At 46.6% G+C, this 20,882-nt stretch overlaps 1 protein-coding gene across 1 annotated transcript in view; it reads right to left on the bottom strand.

The window, feature by feature from the left end:
* Positions 1 to 4,654: 4,654 nt before the first annotated feature.
* The window catches only part of tiam2a (TIAM Rac1 associated GEF 2a), a 51,821-nt gene continuing 35,593 nt past the window's right edge, over positions 4,655 to 20,882 (bottom strand). Inside the window, exons 16-25 of the mRNA XM_008276867.1 lie at positions 11,948 to 12,175; positions 11,124 to 11,192; positions 10,000 to 10,125; positions 9,415 to 9,523; positions 7,105 to 7,284; positions 6,834 to 6,952; positions 6,190 to 6,298; positions 5,850 to 5,908; positions 5,649 to 5,751; positions 4,655 to 5,407 (exon numbers count right to left, since the gene is read on the bottom strand). Coding sequence (XP_008275089.1) covers positions 5,178 to 5,407; positions 5,649 to 5,751; positions 5,850 to 5,908; positions 6,190 to 6,298; positions 6,834 to 6,952; positions 7,105 to 7,284; positions 9,415 to 9,523; positions 10,000 to 10,125; positions 11,124 to 11,192; positions 11,948 to 12,175 — 1,332 coding nt within the window. The 3' untranslated portion in view covers positions 4,655 to 5,177. The remainder of the gene's footprint in view (positions 5,408 to 5,648; positions 5,752 to 5,849; positions 5,909 to 6,189; positions 6,299 to 6,833; positions 6,953 to 7,104; positions 7,285 to 9,414; positions 9,524 to 9,999; positions 10,126 to 11,123; positions 11,193 to 11,947; positions 12,176 to 20,882) is intronic.

The raw sequence follows: 20,882 nt of genomic DNA, 5'->3' as shown, positions 1-20,882 counted from the left end.
TTTGGTACAGCCATGCACATGATTATGTACAGTTCTCTGCTGTTTCCTACATTATCAGTTGCTTATGTCATGTTGATCAAAATGTATTTTAATGGGTCTCTGTTGAACAGTCTCACCCCCACAGCATTTAGGCATTAGTTCATGGCATCAGTATTTACATGCAAATCTGTCCTAAATTGGTACCTTGCTCCCAGGTGAATCTTGAGTTTCTCTAATAAAGCAAAGTGTGTGTAGCATGACATAGATCAACCAGTTTTCTAGAAAAGCTCAAAGGTGCATCTTATGAACCATCAACTGGTAAGTATAGAGGAAGACTGCACTGTAACTCCTACAGCACTGCATGTACAGTTTTCCCTAAGGAGACTGAACTATGTTCATATTTCTACTTTAGTTTTTCTCTTTGTGCTAAGCAGTGCTGTCTTTTCCTTTCTGTATCACAGTCACATGATCTGTCAACAACTTACAGGACAAACAGCAACAGCCTGAATGTGAATCTTGTCCAGTCTCTTGCCATCAACCTCCCACATACACTAAGGTGTAACTCACAATTTACAATAATTGTCATCAAAACTTCAGCCATAGTTGACATCAGAACATCCCTCCATAGTGCACTGTTATACTGACAACATGACTAAACAATGTGACTGTCTTATCCGTACACACTGACACAAGGACTTGTCATTCTGATGCCACTGACATGTTCATTGACAAGATATTTAGTTATTTAGAGAGATGAACGAAGGATTTTGAGCAAGTAAATGCCTTTTGCAGGTAATCCATGGAGTTTTGCTCTTTGTGTGAATTGTTCAGAGAAATGCACTTAATGTTTTGCAAATGATTCAAGAAATGAACCAAAGCGGCTGAGAAAAACATGTAATATTGCCTTATTGACACTTTTACTGAAGCTAAAGATCCTCCACTAATGATGACTTTCATTAGATGTTGCTGTTAAGCGGACGTTTCGTGTCAACTCACAGTATTTATGACTCCTTGTGTGCTACTGGCCACTGTTTTACCATGAAACACTGTCACCCAGCAAACATTTACGTGGGTTTTCTCCAGCTTAAATCCATTCACCTCTTATTGACAAAACGTCAGCGCCGTGCGTGCAGCAGAATGAAGCCGACTTTATCTAGCTATGCAGATAACAGTGGGAAATGAATGAGACTTACGGCGCGCTCCATTCGCTGGCGTTAATATGAAAGATGATTATAAAGAGAAAACAAATGAACTGTCCTCGGGGAGGTGCCGAATGTAATCAGCCGACAGTAAATTTCCCAACAAGCAGATCGCTTAATTTCACACGTTGGTGTATAAAATCCAAGCACCACACTCAAGCTTTTTTTTTTTTCCCTCCAGCCTTTCTTCATGTAACTGTGCCCCACTTCTGTCAATAATTATATATTCTCCATTGAGGATATACCTTTTTTTTTTTTGCTTCCAAAACCCAGATATAGAATTCTGCATTTCTTATGACAGCTAATCAGGGACGGTCCGTCAAGTCTAGCCCTGGGACTGAGCCTGAGATAAGACACTTTATTTTCCAGCACTGCTTTTACCTGTCAATAAAAAAATAAAAAATATAAAGGATATGCAAAGCTGAAGTGGCAGACTTTGAAAGGTAAGTAAAAAAAAAACGCTGCTCCCCAGATGTCATTCACAGATAAAATTTTTTATTTATAAAACAATTCCATAAGAATGGAGCATTCACATTCATTGGTATGCTAGCATTAAAGGCATGGTAGAAGTTGAGCTGAAAGGGTAAAGGATGTAGTGGTTTGCCTTATTTTTTTTAACTTTTAATAGTACCCCAACATGTACTTTATGCTACGGCAAACAATGTTTACAAAAATATCAGCTGTACTTATTGCAAATTCCTGCCTTGTTTCTTCTTAACTGTACAATGTCAAGTATGTATGAGTATACATAAATGCTTCGGAGATAGAAAAGATTATATACACAGGATACATATAAACACGAAAAGAACGTTATTGCGTTTGAAATCAGTCAATGAAGCGGTCATCTCAGAAACACGTGTACATTCCAAAGTGTACAATCTTCAGCGCAACACAACCAAATCCAGTAGGCTACATTTAAAATGAAGGGAATTAAAAACATCAAACTTTTTTTCTTTTATCTTCTTTTAAAGACCAAATTGTGTAGCCAAGAATTCAAGCCTTCACGCAAAAGGTTTCTCAGCTAAGAAATACATTATCAATCCTAGTAATAAATAAAAACAGCAGTAATAACATTAAAACCTGTACAGATAAAAAATATTTCAAATATAGAGGCAAACAGTGTACTTTAGTGCACAAAATACAGCAAAAAAAAAAAAAAAAAAAAAGGCTTAGCTGCGCGAGTCAAGTCTGCTTCCTGTTTAATCTTCTCAGGAAGTCTGACTGGCCCGTTGCAGCTCTTTGGGTGGATCTTGTACGTCTGTGATCGCTGTTTCTCAGTGCTTCCTTTCCTTTTGAACTAAAACGTATACCAGCAGTGATCTAAATCGTTCGAAACCAAACGGATGCTTTACTGATCCTGAACCCGTGTGAAAGCCGAATCACCAGCCTGAGAAACTTCATTCATCTCAGTATTCTGCGGCTGTAATATGCACTGCCTCCTCCTTCAACGTCTGGCCCTGACAGACAAGGTCATTCTCCCCGTTTTTTTTTTTCATCGGAAAGGTCAAAAACCGAATAAAAACTGCCCGTCAGCATGAGCTGCGGGGGGAAAACTTGAATGGAATACGTCAGTCAGATGGTTTGTGGGGAGAATTGGAAGCCCAGAGGTCTGAGGAGATTGCAGATGCATTGTGCTTGACAGATTCATTGCAGGTATTATCAGTGAGACAGAAATCACCTCACTTCACCTCTCTAGGGGAGGGGGGGGAAGGAACCTGGTCTGGCAGCCAATAAGCTTCCATCAGAGCAGCTCATTTACACCTAACCTTTTGCAGGTGGTGGGTGTGAAACTAACTAAACTGACTTCTGCGCTCAGGCAAAGCTTCACAGCCTCCGAGCCACAGGGGTTTCCCCATTTGTGACAGCATTCGTGTGCCAGGTACAGTACAGTTCAGCTCTGTCTGGTCCCTAAGAGGAGGTGGCGTTTCCAGAGTCAGTGGCGCAGCTCTCAGATGGGTCGTAGAAACAGTCTTCATTCACCACAGATGTCAGACTTTGGACGCTGAACTCTCTCTCCAGCAGAGCGTTGAGGTCCACCGCCCCGCACGCCGCGTCCGTCTGGCTGTCCAGCGACCTGCTCTGCTCCTTCATGTTCAGCAGCGCGCCCTGGCTCCTTCTCAGACTGCTGGTTTTCCTCTTAACGGCGCTGAAGTGTCCTCGCACTAGTTTGGGTTGGATCTCCGGCGTGTCCCCGACTCCTTCAGGCTGAACGCAGGGCGCCGGCGCGCATTTTGACACGGCGTCCTCTGACAGTTTAAGGTGGAGGAACTGAGCCTCGATTGCACTGGTCGGGGAGCCGCTGTCTCCGCTGTCTCTCCTCGTCCCGCCCTCGCTGAAGCCGTCGTCGTCCTCGTCGCTTAAAATATCCGACTCTTTCACGGACGCGGAGCGGGGCTGCGAGCTGGGCCCGCGCGCCTGAGTCCAGTTCTGCTGGACGGGGAGGACGTGCGAGTCAGAGGACGTGCAGGCCGGAGGAGCTCCAGACAAACTGTAGGTTCCGCTGCTGAGGCTTCCCTCGTCCGAGTCTGGCCCCGGTTTGGGATTCCCACCCTGAGAGGAGAGCTCACCGAGCGGCTGCTTGCACAACCAGGAAGCCCTGGAGGAACCTGGTAACAAAGGTGGAGACGGAAGTCAGAAACGCCTCTCTTATCTGAGCCAAACACTTGCACCGTTAGCATTTTGTGACCTTAAAAAAAGATCATCTGTCAAGTACATTTAATAGCCTTAACAGCCAATCGGTAAGAATCCCTTCAGTGCAGACATGTTTCTACAGGAAGCAGCGCCTACGAGCAGATGCTTCATGGATCTTGATTTGGATAAAACGTACCTATCTTGGCGGAGGAGGGCAGGGTGCTGCGCAGAGGGGCCAGTCGCTCCTTGCAGCCCCTCTCCAACGTGCCCTCGCTCCTCATGTTCCTCCTCACGTTCTCCCGGAGGATGGAGCGGATCACCTTGATGATGTTGACCTTGCTCTCCGGCACACTGAGGAGGACACATCAGAGGTACCATAGTAACGCGAGCGCAGGGCACGTTAAACTTGATTTCAGACGCTAAATATAGATGAAGAGGATTGGCGAGAGAGTTCCATTGTGTCCCCGGAGAAATAGGGCTGATTTAATTCATTAGGACTGATCCCAATTTCACAGTGTGTAATGAGAATTACCAGTTTGGACACAGGCTTCACTCTCATCCATGTGGACAGGGGTTTTTTTTTAACAATTAAATGCTGAAACAAGAGCTGACATGGGATCTACGGGTCAAAATGCCAAGGCTATAGATACATGATAGAAAAACAAGTGCCTTTACAGTATTATATAGTACAGTAGAGGGGTGTATGGGCAGAAGGACTGCTGAAGCTTATAGGGAATCCAGATGTTTTGGATTGTTGGGTGTTTCTGTCTCTGCCTTTGTTAAGCGCTATGAGATGACTTGTTGTTGCAAATATGTGCTACACAAATAAAATTGAATTGAATTGAATTGAATATTACTAATCAATGTATAAAAAAAACTACTTGAATAGGAGATATTTGCATTTATAGTGGAAAGAAATTAGCATCACACATTCAATGGATGAGCTAGCTTAGCATTAAGACTCAGAACGGGTAAAGAAAAAATAAAAATCTCTTATGCTTAGTAAGTACCACATTCATTATTTTAATTTGCACATAAATAATTGTGTAAAAGGCGTTGTGGTTTTAAACTGTGGCCAGCTGTTAAAAGCAGAGGTTGGCCAAACCGATTTGGAATTGGTGTGGTTCAAATCATCCAAACTCTCCGCTGTAAGCATCTGTCACAGTTTACAGACTAACTTTCTGGTTCAACTTTGACCTACTGTGCTTGCTATAACATCATGTGCAGTTTTCCTGTGCAATAAAAGGTGGATTAAGTGAATATATCTGAACACTATTTATATTCCTCTTCCTGTCTGGCGTCATCATGCTCCCAGATCCTAATAAGCACACTGTTTATATAAGTAAGAAAAAATAGTGGCCTACAAAACTACAAAACCAGCAGGAACCCTTTATTACCACTGAACCCAATTTTGATATGTTCTGGGTAAAAAGAAAATCGTACTCCATGAATCAATTGCCAGAATTTTGCAGCACCGACTCCACCTGATGGTTTAATCTCTGACCTGCTGCACAGCTGGAAGACGGTCTCCGGCCTCCCTTCCACTTCAGACCTGGAGTGAATCAGCTCCCAGATGCAGCTGCTCTCCGTTCCGGCTCCTGCGAAAATAAAGCAGCAGCTTTTAATCACGCAGTCCAAATATGGTTTATGGCTTCAGTAGGAGATAAGAAGGGAGGGTGCTGAATAGAAATGCCAGGAGAGGGGTGTGTGGGCAAGCACAATGAGCTTAGGGGTGTGCGGAGTAATGCGAAGAGAGGAAGGGAAGGAACAGAGAGATTTAGTGGCTGTACTTGGTGAGTGATTTAGTGGGGATAATGTGGCGCCGTGTCGGCCTCTTACCTGCAGTATTTCCCAGTCTGACCTGCAGCGCCGACAGCGGGATGAGCCAGCGGAACTTGAACGGGTCCGAATCTCCGTGAGAAAGAGCAGCGCGAGGGTTGGTCTGGTCAAAAAAAAAAAAAATGCCACATGGGGTAAGAAAGAGAAATTCACTATTTGCGTCATGAGGAAGTAAGCGAATGCAGCAGACACAATACTTACCATCTTTTTCTTCAGCTTGTTGTTTTCCCTGTAGACCAATATCACCGCTTTCTTGAACACTGGCGAGAGAGAGAGAGAGAGAACACATCAGTGTCTTAGTTTTGACTGCAAATGCCTCTTGGGGAAAGCCGACTGAAGGAGCGCAACCCACGGAAGCGTTTTAGATGCCAGCTCCGAGCGTTAAAGCATATCAGCGGTACAGATATGGATATTAAAATTCACTGAGATCAGTTTGAGTGCCACCGAGTCTGTGTGGCTCGACGACAAAGCCAATGCTCGGTTTATCTTGATTACACGTTTAACTACAAACATCTATGATTGACAGTGAAAAACAACTCACCAAACACGGTCATTTCGGGGTCTTTTCTCATGCGGCCCAGCGACGGATGAGGGTTGAGCCAGACCACTGAGGAATGCATGAGAAACTCTCCCATAGAAATCTCTGTGACCTGAGAGAGAGAGACGCAGGAGACAGTTTAAAAAGAGTGGAGGCAGCAGAAAAACAAGCCAGACTTTTTTTTTGGCTTTTCATGGCTGTGTGAGATACATACTAAGTGAGCGTGTCTGTGAACGGAGCCCCACAGACGCTACAAGCCGGTGTTTGTACTGAAAACTGATTTTCAACTGAACCCTTAAACGGTCTTTCAGAGCTGCTTAAGTACACGGCAGACACACAGTAGCCTAGACAACATTATTTAGCATTCACTTTGAATATTTGCAGTGGTTACTAACTAAATATTCCATCAACTTGTAAATGTATTCAATCCCTGGAGGCGATGCACAGAGGAAGGGCGTAAACAACACCAGCTCCACTCCGACGTGCCGATAGTTAGCCGAGCTCCAGCAGTTAGAACCGATTGTGATAAAGATTTGAATTCTTCCTGCCTCTCCTAGCAGGTGTCCCCAATGTTTTTTTAAAACTCTGCTATATATTTACAATGCTTGGAGAAGATTTATAAAGCTAATTCCGAAACGTGCATCCACCTCTTTATCGTGGCCAGTCTGCTCGGCAACAAGCTGATCAAACACGGAGCCGTAATCCTCGTAGATCTTCTGCATCTCATTGATGTGGCTCGCCACCTTCTCCATGGCTTTCAGAGCCTCTGCGTGGACGGAGGGCAAAGCAAAGCGTTAACGGGGATTACGTGCTGGTTACAGTAGCGGATTTTATTTGCTCATTGCGTGTGAAGCTGTCATTTGTCATGATATAATAACATGGGAATGTAAAGAACGGCCTGCGTGAGCATCTTCCTACCGGTGAGGTGGTAGTGCTCCTCGCTGTCAGCGTCGGTAAGAGAGACCAGCTCCCTCAGCAGCAGGGGGTACTTGAGCACCCTCTGCACCGGCTTAATCAGGTACGACTCCAGAGTGGAGGAGTGCTGCTTGGTGGGGTTCCTCGCATCCAGGAATTCTTTGAAGGCCTGATCGGTCTTGGCTAAAACAAACAGAAACACACAAGCTGAATGGACGTGGATCTTTCAGATGCTCTTTAGTGATCTCAAGCATGCATAGAGAAAGATCAAATGATGCTAAACGTGGTTCGGTGCAGGATCACGGTGCAGGAGCAGGCCTCCAGCAGGGGGTGGTGTAGGCTTCTCCTCCACCTGCCCTGACTGCATCAAAGTGTAGACACCAAGTCTACAGTTATCACAACAACTAAAGACAAGGTGTTTTCACAAAGCAAAAAAAATAAAAGACACATCTTGAAGAGTTTCTTAAAAAGCAGAGCTCCCTTGTTTACAGCCTCATAAAAGAACCAAGTTGGGACCGCACCGAAGCCGGCGGCGTGGCTTGGAGACGGCAGGTGTGCGCGTAAGACATAATGGGCTCTCTGTAAAGGTGGTGACATTTTCTCTGAGCAGCGCACTTCCACGACGCGTACTGAGGGGGGCCATTAAAGTATTAATTATAGCACTCCCAGCCACAGACAGGCAGCCGCATCAACACCTCCCAGAGTAATTGGCAGGCAATTAACGAGTCGACAAATAAACAGAGAAACTAAGGCAACCCGGGGCCCTTGGCATGAGTGGGGAAGGGAGAGAGGGGATGATGAAGATGGCAGGGATGGGCATATAATTACTTAAAGGCCTGACAAACACCCGCGGATTTCTTTATTTAATTTTTTTTGGTGTGTCCTTGGATCAGCTGGACTGCGCTGAGCCAACTTTATACTCACTGTGCGCAACTGGTGCCTTGGCAGTTTTAAAAAAAAAAAAAATCTGTAATATGCAATTATTGTGCAACCTGTTCCAAATATTAGTTTGTGTTCAGCGACTATAACAGGGTTCCCCCCCATCATTTAAAGCTTTGGTTCAAGGATAGGCTGCTTAAACCCTGTGGCTGCTGTTAAATGTTACTTGGACATCTTTTTTTCTCCCCCTCATTGAAATATTTGGTGCCAAGCTGGCGCTGGCCACAAACTGAGGCACTTAAAAATTATCACTATGCCAAGATCACAGGTGTTGTGTATATATATAAATAAAAAGCCTGTATAAATCTAAGGCACATTCACATTTTCTTTACAGTTATTTTAAATAAATATCTATTTGAGTGTGATTCTGGAACAATCTGTGATCTCTAAATGTCACACAGACTCCAGGAAAAGGTCTTTTCACATCCTGTTAGTTACTTACTACATCTTTACCATATTTTTCTGATCAAAATATTTAACAGTACCCAAACTCTCTTGATGCACCGCTGTTGTTTGCTAATCAGATTTGCCACACTCTATCCTCCTCTAGGTGATTCTGACCCATCAGAGACTTTTGAGGGTTTTTCTTCCCGTCTAATCCTATTAAACATCCATCCCGCCGCTTTACTTCGAGGAATATCCCAAACAATTCTGGTAATGGGGCAGATTTAAGCGGCGCAGGGAGGGCAATTTGCCCCCCCCTCCCCACACCATCCCACACTGGCAAAAAGAAGCCAATCTTCTTACATTTCACTCCGCGCCGGGCAGCCGTCCCAAATAAGTGGCAGGGAGGCCGGCGTCTTAGCGGGCATAAATCAACTTTAAAATTTCTACACTGTCACATGCTGCGGGAGAAGCAAGGAGTTATTAGGACTCTCAGGCTGTCACGGTCACACATCAGCTGTTAGTGGACAAGGTTATCCAAAGTCTCTGTATCAATATGTGTTTAAAATTGCACCTGTTTGCGAGACGGGCAGCAGCTTCGGATGTTTCGAAGCCGTAGATCACGAAACGAGAGGTGGAAAGCGTTCTCTCTGGCATCTCTAATGCTTGTGTGCAGGATGCTGGAGATGGAGCCGGAGCTCGCGATAAATTGGAGAGGCATCACTCACCTCACTTTCATCCACTGTCTCACTCTGGGACATTTACTTTCATACATAATTGATTTGCTTCCCAAACGAGAAGGCCAAACTTTCAACAGCGAGTGCCTTGAGGTGTCCCTGATGCAACACAGGTGCAAGGAAGCCCATTTTAGCAGGGGCGTGGCACACTTTGGATTAGATGTATTTGTTACATGCCAGTTCTCCCATCTCCCCGTGCAGCAGGAGTGTATGTAGGCCGCTGTGTATTCTTCATGCGTTTAGGCGTACATACCTCTCTCCAGGACCTTTTGGACCTTGATGTGGTTGGCGCAGAAGCCGCTGTAGAGCTTGAAGTGGTCAGCGTAGTAGAGGAACGAACCCCCAAGAGAGAACAGCAGCTTCTGTGAAGAGAGAAAAACAAAGTCGGTGACTGAGTGTCGCGCACAGAGACGGAGGAGAGTGGTTTTACACGGAGCAGGAGAGAGCATGAAAGAGTGCGAACATGTGAAGTCATGACCGGATCACCATGTCCTTCCCTCTCTTGGGAGACGATTCAAGCGCCCCCCTCTCTGTCCTCTCCCTCACGCCTAACCTCTTGAGCACACCGGCTTTCAGCGGCTCACAATCCGACCAGTGAACCGCCGCCTCGATCGATGGACCCCACAAGCTCGTCATGTCAAGCCTATAAATCAGCCGGTGATGCTCCTGTCACGCCACCTGAATTACTTATAAACCTCAAGATCTCAAAGATTAAGCCTTCCTTCGGATTGGCGGATGAAAATCGGCGTGTTTGAGAATAATGCTCTGTATATTCACACCCGAGGAATCCGCGCTAAATCCTCAGACGTTTCATCGATAGCGAGTGTCTGCGTCTCACCTTGAATTGCGACGGGGTCTCCAGGGTGCTGAAGTCAGGCGAGGAGGCGATCCTCTCCTCCAGCGTCTGCAGGAAGACCCTCTGGAAGTCCAGCATCTCGGGCAGGCTGCCAAACAGGCTCTCCATCTGGGGAAGAGAACGGGGGCACAAGTTAGGTAGAGTAATGGACGGAAAGAGGAGAAGAATAGATGAATGGAATTGTGGGCGGTTGATGGATAAGGAAGTATGAAAGGAGAACAGAGGAGGGGGAGAGAGCGAGGGAATATGAAACGGCAAGAAAAAAAAAAAAAGAGGCGAGATAGCTTGTAATTCATAACCGTCAGTCACACGGGCACCCTGGTGTGTTATAAAACCTCCACTCTGATGGCTCCATCTCTGACAAAGGCACTTAGGGACAAGATATGGGCCCGCTACGAACACATAAACGTACAAACTTGTCCTCTCGAACGCACACACACTCTCCAGCACAGCCAGGGTCACCACTTCCCTTCATTAAAAGCTATTCAGGGCCAAACATGCCCTTGTCCACTGTGTGTCTGGACACGTCCCACTGTCCCATAATGGCCTTTTAATTTGCCCCAGTGTTCAGTGGCCTATCGACTAGTGTGTCTTGGGAGGCGCGTCCTGTGTTTGAGGTCATGCCCGGCGCGGCGCTGCACGCAGGGCTGGAAAAACTGCAACGCCAGGGTCATTAGCATGCTGCGGCGACGCTATATGTTGTCACAGCAGCACAGAATAATGGCTTTAATTTAAAGTGTTTTTAACTGGTGGGGAAAAAAATCCCCACATTCTTAATGAAGAACAGGAATCAGTAGACGGCTACACCGTGGCATAATAAACCGAGGTGAGCGCTTCGATGGTGGGTTCACTCTTAAGCTCGCCTTTATTGGTGCGTCCCCCTGGGATGCCGGAAGGTCAGTGTAGGGGAATGCTAATTTGTCCTCGAGGCAGTCAGAGTGGTAATAAGGCAGATATGGCCCAGCAGAGTTCATCGATGGGTAATAAACACTCAATGAATTAGACAACCTGTGTAGAATCAGCACCTCCCAGGCCAAGCCTCTGGGCGCTACACACCTCGTTACATGCTCCACATTTCACACACACACACTCCCGCTACCACCTACCTCATCCAGCGTGAGGAAGGTTTCATTCTGCAGCGGCTTCAGGTAGATCTCGAACAAACACGTCAGGTCCTGCGCAAACAAAACCCAAAAGGTCAGAAGCAAAACAACAAGACTAGACGTGGTCCCCCCAACCTGCATGTCCTGAAAAACCTCTTTCATCATCCCATCACCCCTCGTGTCTCTCTTTATAACCTCCAACTGTCTCTCCCACAGTCACCTCTCCACCCACCCCCCTTCTCCTTTAATGTGGCTGTAGCTTGTCTTGGTATCAGTGGGGATATTCTCATTAGGTTGATTTATGAGCTTCCTCCTCCTGCACCCCCCTCTCCCCTCGCCGCCGCCGCCAGTGCATGGATACAGGCCTGAATCAAGCCACTCCGGGAAGACAATCTCCTCCCTCAATTATGAATCAGGTTGAAGAAGAGGCGTGCGAGGGGAAAAGGGGACTAAATGAAAAAACATGAAGGAGGGGAAAAAAATACCAGCCAAGTGTAGATTATGATCGTGGATTTTAATGTGCGTCAGGGAGAAAGGGGTCATATTGGAAAAAAACGTAGGGGCAGCAAAATGATTGAGGTAAATAAATAAGGCTGTCTCTAACTGTGTCTCAGGAAACACTATTTTAAAAACATTTTTTTATTTCCCATATCTCTCCTGCAAGCATTGCATTATATTAAGTACCTGACATCAAAAAAGTGTTGGAAAGAAATGGGACAGCGGAGCGGCTGTCTAAATCTTTAGAAAGTATGAGGTTGAGTTTAATCAAATATTCATGCCGGCTTCTTGGGAGAAACGTTACGGCGCTCACAGCTTCGCGCGCTCACCTTCACATACGACTTCTCCGTGTCCACGAGCTCCTGGATGACCTTGCGTAACCTCTCCGTGGCGCTCATGTGCTTGGGGCAAGGTCTGAGCAGGGGGGCCCCTCCTGAAGGACCGGGTTCCCCTCCCTGCCTCGCCGAAGGCTCCCTGGCGTCATCCATCAAACCCCCGGCGCCCGAGCCCGTCCCCTCCTGGAAGTTCTGGTAGAGAGTGCACACGGTGTCCACGCTCTGTAGGGGGCGACAGAGAGGGAGGTGGTTTATTTAGGTTAGGCGGCTCTGAGATTGCAAGAGGCGGCTGGGTAACGGAAACACACCTGCATTCACACATATATTCTCAAGGATCCATTAAAAACATGTTTCATTTAACAATCCACTTCTAATGATTCCAGCTCCAAAGCTTTATAAAATAATGATGTATATAATTCTACGCCGTGCATGGTCAGTGATCCCCCCTGGGTATACTAAGAGCGTTATGGAGATTTAGTTATGCACTCTATGCTAATTGGCTTTGCATCAAAGACTTTTACAGTGCATCTGAAACACTAACTGGATATCCAAGCAGATAGCATTACAGAACATTACATTATTCTTCTAAATCCGTAATGGACGGTTATGCAGCTTTGTGTCACATCGATTGTGGAAAATTTGACATGCCAGAAAATCCCAAGAGGTCATGCATTAGTTTGTAATAGTTCTCATGTGACGGGGGCGGTGGAGGGGTTAACAGTGCGCTCTTTCTCCAGCTCATTCACAAAATGTAGGATTTATTCCAGCCTCGGTAGGTGGAACCCCGTGGAGAACTCAGCGTCGCGCCATTTAGGAACGGAAAACAGATAATCCGAATCACTTTAAGCCGGACTGTACTGCCTGGGGAAGGAAAATTAACATCAGCCGTAGGCACCACACTGCGACGTTTTTTTTTGCCTATGGCAGGTAAGATTTTGTAGTCTGTGAGCAACTGTGGCAGAAAATGAACCATTACGTGCTCCTCAGTTCTAGTCCCTGTGAAACATATTAAAAAAAAAAGAAGAAGAAGCAGTGAGGGAAAACCCTACTCTAGTTCCCACCACAGTTGGCACCTTGTGTTATACTCTTCTCAAGCATGACAACAAATGTATGTACACTTAATCAAAATCCCACCTAATTTCTTACCTGACAAGCTAGTCAAGTGCAACGCTTCATCAACTGCAGCGAGCTTTGCAAAGAGTGTAGCGCGCAAGCCATCAATTATGATGTGATTTCAGGGCTAAAAATAGTCTCATGATAGCCAATCCTCCTCATTCCGAGTGAATGGCATGATGTAGCATTATAATCTGTGGCCAGCCGCTACAGTCAGCAGAGGCTGGTAAGTGCCAGTAATAGCAGGTTCCACACAGCAACGCAGCACGGTGGGACAGCCACAATGCCAAGCAAAACAGCTGCTCAGCACTCTCCCTGTGTGTGTGCGTGCGTGTGTGTGCGTGCGCGTGCGATGGTATTTTAAATATCGCATGAGCAAGCAGTCAAGAGCGGCTCCCTACCAAACAGCAACAAACAGGGATCGATTCAGCCTTCAGTTCTGACGCTGCAGGTGTTGGTAACGCATGCATGCACCCTTCCCAAGCAGCATGTGAAAGCCCTGTCTGAGTCATTCAGCTCTTATACCGGTGTGGAGCTACAGCCCTCCTCCACCCACTCCCAGGGTGCCCACAGACAATCAACGCTTCCGTTAATAAGCCTGCGACTCATCAGCGAGCTCATTATATGATGGTCACTCCAGAGACGGCCCTCCGGTACTCTGGCACAGACCGTGTGTGTCTGAGAGTGACGCGCTGAAAGAGAGAGAAGAAAGAGACAGAAGGGGGGAAAATTCCTCTCGCTGTCCTCTATGTATGTCTGGGCTAAGCCTCTTTCAAGTGATCCACCGCCCACAGCAGCGCTCCACTCCGGAGTTCTTTGAATGTGGGCCGATAATTATGAGGGGACTTAATGTCTCCCCGTGCGCTGGCGGAGGGACTAATGTTCCAAATAGAGAGCACAAGACACCCCCGTAGTGCAAATTGACACACCTGTACGTGTAAACATGCACCGCCTGGGCTGACAAACAAGCATATGCTCCATTAGCGCTCGAAACAGCACGCGGGATCTACAGCTTCGCAAGCGGCACCGTGATGTTGTTCACGCAGCTACATCTGGCCTAATAGGAAACTTTATGATTTATTCCAAACATTTAGTTTTGGTGCACATCAACATTCATTTAGACTAAACACTTCTCGATCAGAAACCCACTCAAGCGTTTCCCCAAAGTAACTACAGCTGCTGATGCATTACTATCCATTTAATGATCATAATATCTGCCTGAGACGCTGCTGATGATGCTGCTGCCACACACAGCCGCAGTCAGCCCTCATTCACTCATACACGCTCTGGGGAAACTCTATAATGTACCAGGCAGGCGGACAAGGGGAGATTGCCTGAAGGAAACACAGAGGTTGAAGGATATCAGAGAGACATATTCATCAAATAGCCCACTGGTAGCTGCAGACAGGGGAGAGCAGCCTTGTGGAGACAGATAACAGTCATATCTTGCCGTTTATTTCAGCTACAGGCACCCGAAGGGGAGGCTTGTCTGGGTCCTCGGAAACATGTGTGCGCCCGGTAGCACATACCGCCACTCAAGTGCCGAGTTAATTCTCATCACACCCCCATACCGGAGCGATACTGGCTCATGTTCACCTCACGCACACATTAATGAGATGATGGAGGACGCACAAAGCTGGGAGGGATGGGAGGGAAAAAAAAAAGGGGGGAGAGAATATGCTTGGCTTGATGGTTGGGGATGTGTGCACATGGAAACACACTTTCATCTCTCACACAGGCTTCCTAAGTAAGATTTTCATCAACACTAAATGACAGATACCTGCATTGGAGCGTGACGAGAGAAGGTGGGCAGAAAGAAAGAGGGGAGGAAGGAGGACGGGTGGGGGCTGCACAGTCATGACTCAGGAATTGCAATTGCCTCACAACAAATCCCCCCAACACAGGCTGACAGCTAGCCCAAATAACCAATTAAGAGCTGAGGACAGGAGCCAGGAGAGGCGGGAGAAAAGACTGGGAGCGCCACGAAAAACAAGTGGATCTGACAGCGCCGCTGTGAATTCCTGTTCAGGTTTTCTTGCTGACAGGTGTCAGCTTGAGATCGTGTTTTCTCCCTCCGCTCGTGCCCTTTAGTCGATTTAGAAAATAATTCTTTGTCAACCTTTGGAGGTGAGGGGAGAAAAAATGAACCAGAGACTGTTGTTATTTCATCTCCAGTTGCATTCTGGCAACATGGAGCAACATTTCTTTTCATTTTCAGTAATCATGTACATGATGCCCACTTGTTAGATCCCCGAGGCCAGAGCAAAGGGTTTCATCTGAAAATGTTGCACCTTTCAAGACGAGTAAAATCCGTACTTTCTTTTAGAAATCCCACGATGACATACTAGCTACCCTCACACAGCAGCCTTCTTCTCACAGTTAAACCACATTATTCTGACACTAAATCAAAGAGCCCTTATTGAACGTACTCACTTTCAGGAGCAGCGACACTTAAAAACCCCAGTGGAGGGCTGGTGACTTTCTATCATCTCTTTTAATGAGGCTCTCTCAAAAAAAAAAAAAACTGCATCAAATATTGGAGTATTAAGCGTTAATCACACTTAACTACGCTACCTCTCCCAGCCTCCTGGTCACCATGAAGAGCAGTCTGTAGAGCAGCCTCCATGCTGCCGTGGCCTGCCGTTGGGTCCTCCTGGCCAGGGAGCAGCCCTTCCTGCGGAGCCTGCCTCCCCTCGATGTCGGCATGACGGCTCCACAAACTCCTCGTGGTTAAATCCTGAGTTGAGTTCTTGACCGTCTATTAGGAGATTTTCTATCTTCTTGCGTCGCCCGCCTCTAATTTTCATCTGATGATCAGTCAATCCCCTCTTCAACTTTCCTCCTCCTCCTCCTTTGCAGTTTCTCTCTAATTTACTGCTGCCTGTCTCTCCGTGAGGCCCCGGACAGAAGCCTCAGTCTTGAGTATACCTCTGCCGCTGGGGCGGAGTGGGCTTTGATGGGGATCGAGCCATTGATCCTGCATACTGCCGTTCTGTCAGCGTAGGCGGAGAAGAAGTGCTTGCTGCCGGCTTGTTTTGCATATCACAGAGTAGTGGACTGTCTGGCCACTTGTGCAAATAGAGGGGGAAATTCTTCCTCTAGCAACTATTTCTGTCCCTCGCTTTGCATCAGCGCTGCTTTCCTCTTGTCTCTACCTCCACACCTTGCCATCCATCCTACTTCCCTCCGTCCACTCGCCTCCAGATATCTCCATTCCTTCTTCCTCTTCGGCTCCAGGTGACCTCTCTGGCGCGATTTCCAGAGAGCTGAATGTGGAGGCCAGGGGCTGTATCAGTGTCCAGTCTCTCAATAGCGGCAGTACAATGTAGACTGTTCTGGCTTGTTACCTCCACACACAGAGGAATGGCTGACTCAAAAATGGGAGGCTCTGAGCCGGTGGGGGTAACAGGGCAGGAATGTTAACTATGGCCTCGCACAGGAATAAAACGTGACATGTATCGCTCAATGCACAGGGTGCTTTCACGTGGAATAAATAAACAGATGAGGGCTCTTTCCATAGAAATGCAATTGGTTTTAGACTATAGTATAAGCACTTGTAGGAGTGCACTCCTCATAAGGGTAGCCAATTAATAGAAGGGATTAGGATTAGGAAGGTAAGTTACTTTCTTGTCTGTTATCCCTTAAGGAAATAATGCAGTGTGTCAAGGAGTGCATTGAGGTTAAATCGACTCTTCCTCTGCTTCCCTTCCTCAATTCAGAGAGATGATAATCTGGACTTTTTAACAATGGATTGTTGCAGCATTTTAGGGTGTTTTTAGAGAAACATGGGAGAGAGAAGACAAGAAACAAAGGGCACAGGAGAATGGGAGTGACATACGAGGAATCCTGAGCGATTCAGCAAATTTCTCTTTCTGGTTCTTGAAGATGTCGCTGAAGTCAGAGGTGAAATGTTTTCAAGAAGCAAAAAAGAGAAGTCCAGTTTCAGTCTTCTACTGAAAGTCTACGAGAAAGGTTGACGTGAACCTGAGCTGTTGTGATTCATGGTCAGCATAACTTCTGGCCACCATGACACCGCTTAGTCAAGACTTTTCTGTAAGGCCTCAGTACACAAACTAGACTGTGGTTCATCCATGTTTGAAAGTAAGCAGATTTGTTCTGAGGGGAGACCTCAAGACTGGGGCAAGTATCTGAGGTATCAAGACTATTCTCTACATTGATATAACACAGTGACAGGACATCGCAGCTGAAGACGAGACAAAGTGGTGCAAACTGCACCAAAAAGCCTGCAGCTACCATCCCCTGATGGTAAACCACACTGCCACGGAAAAAGGGATGCCGACGTCTTCAAAATCCTCCTACCCCACGGGCTTCTTTTAAGTTCCTCTCTTCTCTTTCAAATCACTCCTTTAGATAATGTTCCTTTAAAAGGAAGTGTCTGAAGTAGGATGTGAGACGCAGCAGGGTTTTAAGTCCACTTCTCACCACATACACAGTCATTTTGAATTTACTAAGCTTGCAAAGCATGCTGCTTATTATTGTTGAGTTTCACTTTAGTCATTTTCCAATACTGTTTCTTTCCCCTAGTTTTGAGCATAAACATTTGCAAAAAAAAAAAACAAGGGGGGGAAAAAACACACAGCTGAGCTCTGTCAGGCTGGGAGGTTGCAAGATAAACACTAAACACCATCTCCATCTCCCTTTTAATGATCCAATGGAGTCATTATGTACAGAGCTCCGTCTGCCTCGCAGATGAAACGTTGCTCAAATCAAAGGAGAAGCCTTGCGCTTCGCCAGTGGAGAAGCCCTCTCTGAGCAGAAATAAACAAACAAATGTAGAGAAGGAAGAGGATACAGAAGAGAGGATGAAATACAGGCGTGCCCCTGGGGATGGCTTTACCCATCCCTCACACCAAACAGCCTTGTCATGACACTGTGAGGCGGAGAGAGAGCGAGAGGGGCGGCCCGGTGGCCAGTAGGCAGGCCGGTGATTCATTTGCCATGTTAGTGGGCTATAGTGCCACGATGCCATCTTCTTTTCAAAGCTCAATAAAAGAAGACGTGCGCTCATAAATCAAACAGAGCAGAGGGGAGGAGAGAGGAAGATGAGGGGGAAGGCTGGGCCCGTCGCGCTCCACTCAAGCCCATTTACGCCTTTTATTATTCATCCTAAACAAATATTATTCCACCAAGTCTCTGAGGACTTTGGGAGAGGAGTGTGTTTTAATAATGAAGCCAGCTTCAGATTAAAGCACCCATTCTACTGAGTCCCCTAGGCTATTCACATCCACTCCACTGCATGACTGCCAGTACAAAGGCAAAGCAATGCTCGCACTATACGCTATTCTTCCTCCAAGACGCCTAAAACTACATAAAAGGTTAAGTGGAAATGCTTGTTGCTGATATTAAACGTAGCATGGTGACAAACAAGTCGGGGAAATAACTAATAGCAAACCTTGCGCTGCCCTGACTCCTCAATCTGGGTGAATCAGAAGCAGGGGACACAACCTGAACCATCCATGCTGTACAACTGCCAATAATGACATGATACTAACAGATAATGGGGCCGGTGGGTGCACAAGGTGACCGCTGGAGAGTGATTACACACCCATAAAGACAGTTAATTCTAACAGAACCTATACTGCTGAGATAACATCACAGAGAGACAGCAGAAAGTGACACTGTGACCCTGTGATCTGCTCCGGTCTGCTGTCACTATAAACCTTACAGTCTGGACCAAAAGGTTGAACCATCCCCTGAGCCGCGCCGCTAGCGTGGCTAAAAATGGACTCAAATAATTCATATACACAGACATGTGAACGCTCTGCTGGTAGAACTGGTCAAAACTTGCCACGTGAACACAGAAGGTTGTGCGAAAGTTGAAATGCAAAGACTCGTAGCACCATCCCTCTCAGTTAAAAGCAATCAGCCCATAGTTACCGGCTGTTTGTCCCCTTTGGTGTCTCTCTGGCAGGACAGGCAGTCAGTCACGTCCTGGACCAGACAGGCCAGCTTTTCCTTAAGAAGCCGCCCCAGACTGAGCAGCGCTGATCCAAAGAACACGTCCTTCTCCTCGGCCTCGCAGCCGGACGGCCAGAACCAGCACATGGCCAGAAGGGAGCACAGGGCCTGAGCAGGCGACTGGTCCCGCATAAAGAGCTCCACTGCGGTGGTGGGGTAGAGGCACGGCCGGGGATCTTCATCCTTCGCCGTTGGAGCCACCATTGGTACGACTACTACCATGCCTCCGCCGGCCACCCCTGCTGCGGTCATTCCAGCCAGATCTGGGTCATGGTGGATCGGGGTCCCCGTTGGTTCCTCCGTCGCTCCTTCTTCTTTTAAAGTCGCTATCTCCAACTCTGCCTTTCCAACTTGTTTACAGTGGAGTGGACTGACGAGAGCAGGCTAGTATTAACTGTGCTGACAGCAGTAAGCTCAGATTATTAGCCCGCTCATGGCCAGATGGCGGCTGATGGGCTTAGTCATAACACACACACACACACACTTGCCCAAATTACCCCCCACAACTCCCACCCGACACACACATAGAGTCGAGTAAAGGAGATTCTCTAAAGTTTAGGGAGGGGATAGCTCAAAGGGAGGCGAGACCATGTTTGAAGAAGATACAACCTAATATCCGCAGGCACGTACCCTATCTTTTTGAAGTCGAGGACACACGATAAGAGATGAAAAAGTTTTTTTCTTCACACATTTTTCAAAAGTGTTAAAACACCTCAGACTCCTGCCGTCCACCGAGAGAGAAGATTGAGACCAGGACAAAAGAGGAAAGAAGAATAGCAAAAATATTACAGTCTCCGAATTGTATTGAAGCCTACATCTTACGCAGAGGCAAATCCTAATAACATCAGTGCTGGAATCAAGTGAATCAGGCCCAAACTGTGCAGTGACAGCCAGACAGCGCACGGCTCCAGTCATAGCTCTCTTCATAAGTCCATTTAAATGCTCTTACTGAAATGTCTGGTCTGGACAAAATGCAAAGAGGCTTAATATGTCTGTCCGCTATTTAACCTTTGGTTTAATGCAAGACGTTACTGTCTGCTATACAAAGTGTCAAACACACCACTGCTATGAGTAGAACAGAAGAATAATGCGGCATTTAATGTAAACCAACATGAAAGTAACAGCGCGGGAGCTTAGCAGCAAACTGTGGCATACGAGGGACAGGAGTGCTGTTTCGTTTGATTTAACAGCCTCAGAAAAAAAAGAAGAAAAAAAATGAACTGCAGCTCCAACAATTTGTTTTAGTACTGATTAATTTAGAAACTGTTTTCTCAATTAATTGAATAATTGGTTAGTCTGTGAAACAAGGTCCAAGGTCCAATTCATTATCATAGCAGACTGAGAAAACAAGCATCTATTCCCTTTATGAGGAGCTGGAAGCAGGAAAACTTTGACATTTTTGCTTCAGGAAACAATGCAAACAATTATTATTAGTCAAATAAAATCAAATAACCACCTAACTGTTCCAGATTGTTCAAGAAACAACCCCCGGAGTGGACCAGCACCAACAAGGCCTCGTCAGATCAGGTCTCATGTCCTTCCATCTGGCTTTTGGGATCACCTGGTCTGCTATAAATGTCGTCATGTATGCGTGAGAACCTGCGACCCACCAAATCCCCATCGAGCCTCCACTCAAGCCTTTCAATTCCCTAAACTAGCGAAGACTAGTGAAGCGTACAGCTCTTCTAATTTTACCTATATGCATCCTGCGACACTTACACCAGCGCAATGCGTGTCAGATCAATTCAATTTGAGGTGCCTCGTGGGAGTTATCCGGGACTGGTTCAGTTGACTCCTGCAATCGATTGGTTGAGCTCATAATGATACCGCAGCATTG

Source organism: Stegastes partitus, unplaced genomic scaffold (genome assembly GCF_000690725.1).
Source record: "Stegastes partitus isolate 25-593 unplaced genomic scaffold, Stegastes_partitus-1.0.2 Scaffold82, whole genome shotgun sequence".
NCBI lineage: Eukaryota > Metazoa > Chordata > Actinopteri > Pomacentridae > Stegastes > Stegastes partitus.
The sequence above is the reverse complement of the archived record's forward strand: the minus strand, read 5'-3'. Positions and strand labels throughout refer to the sequence as shown.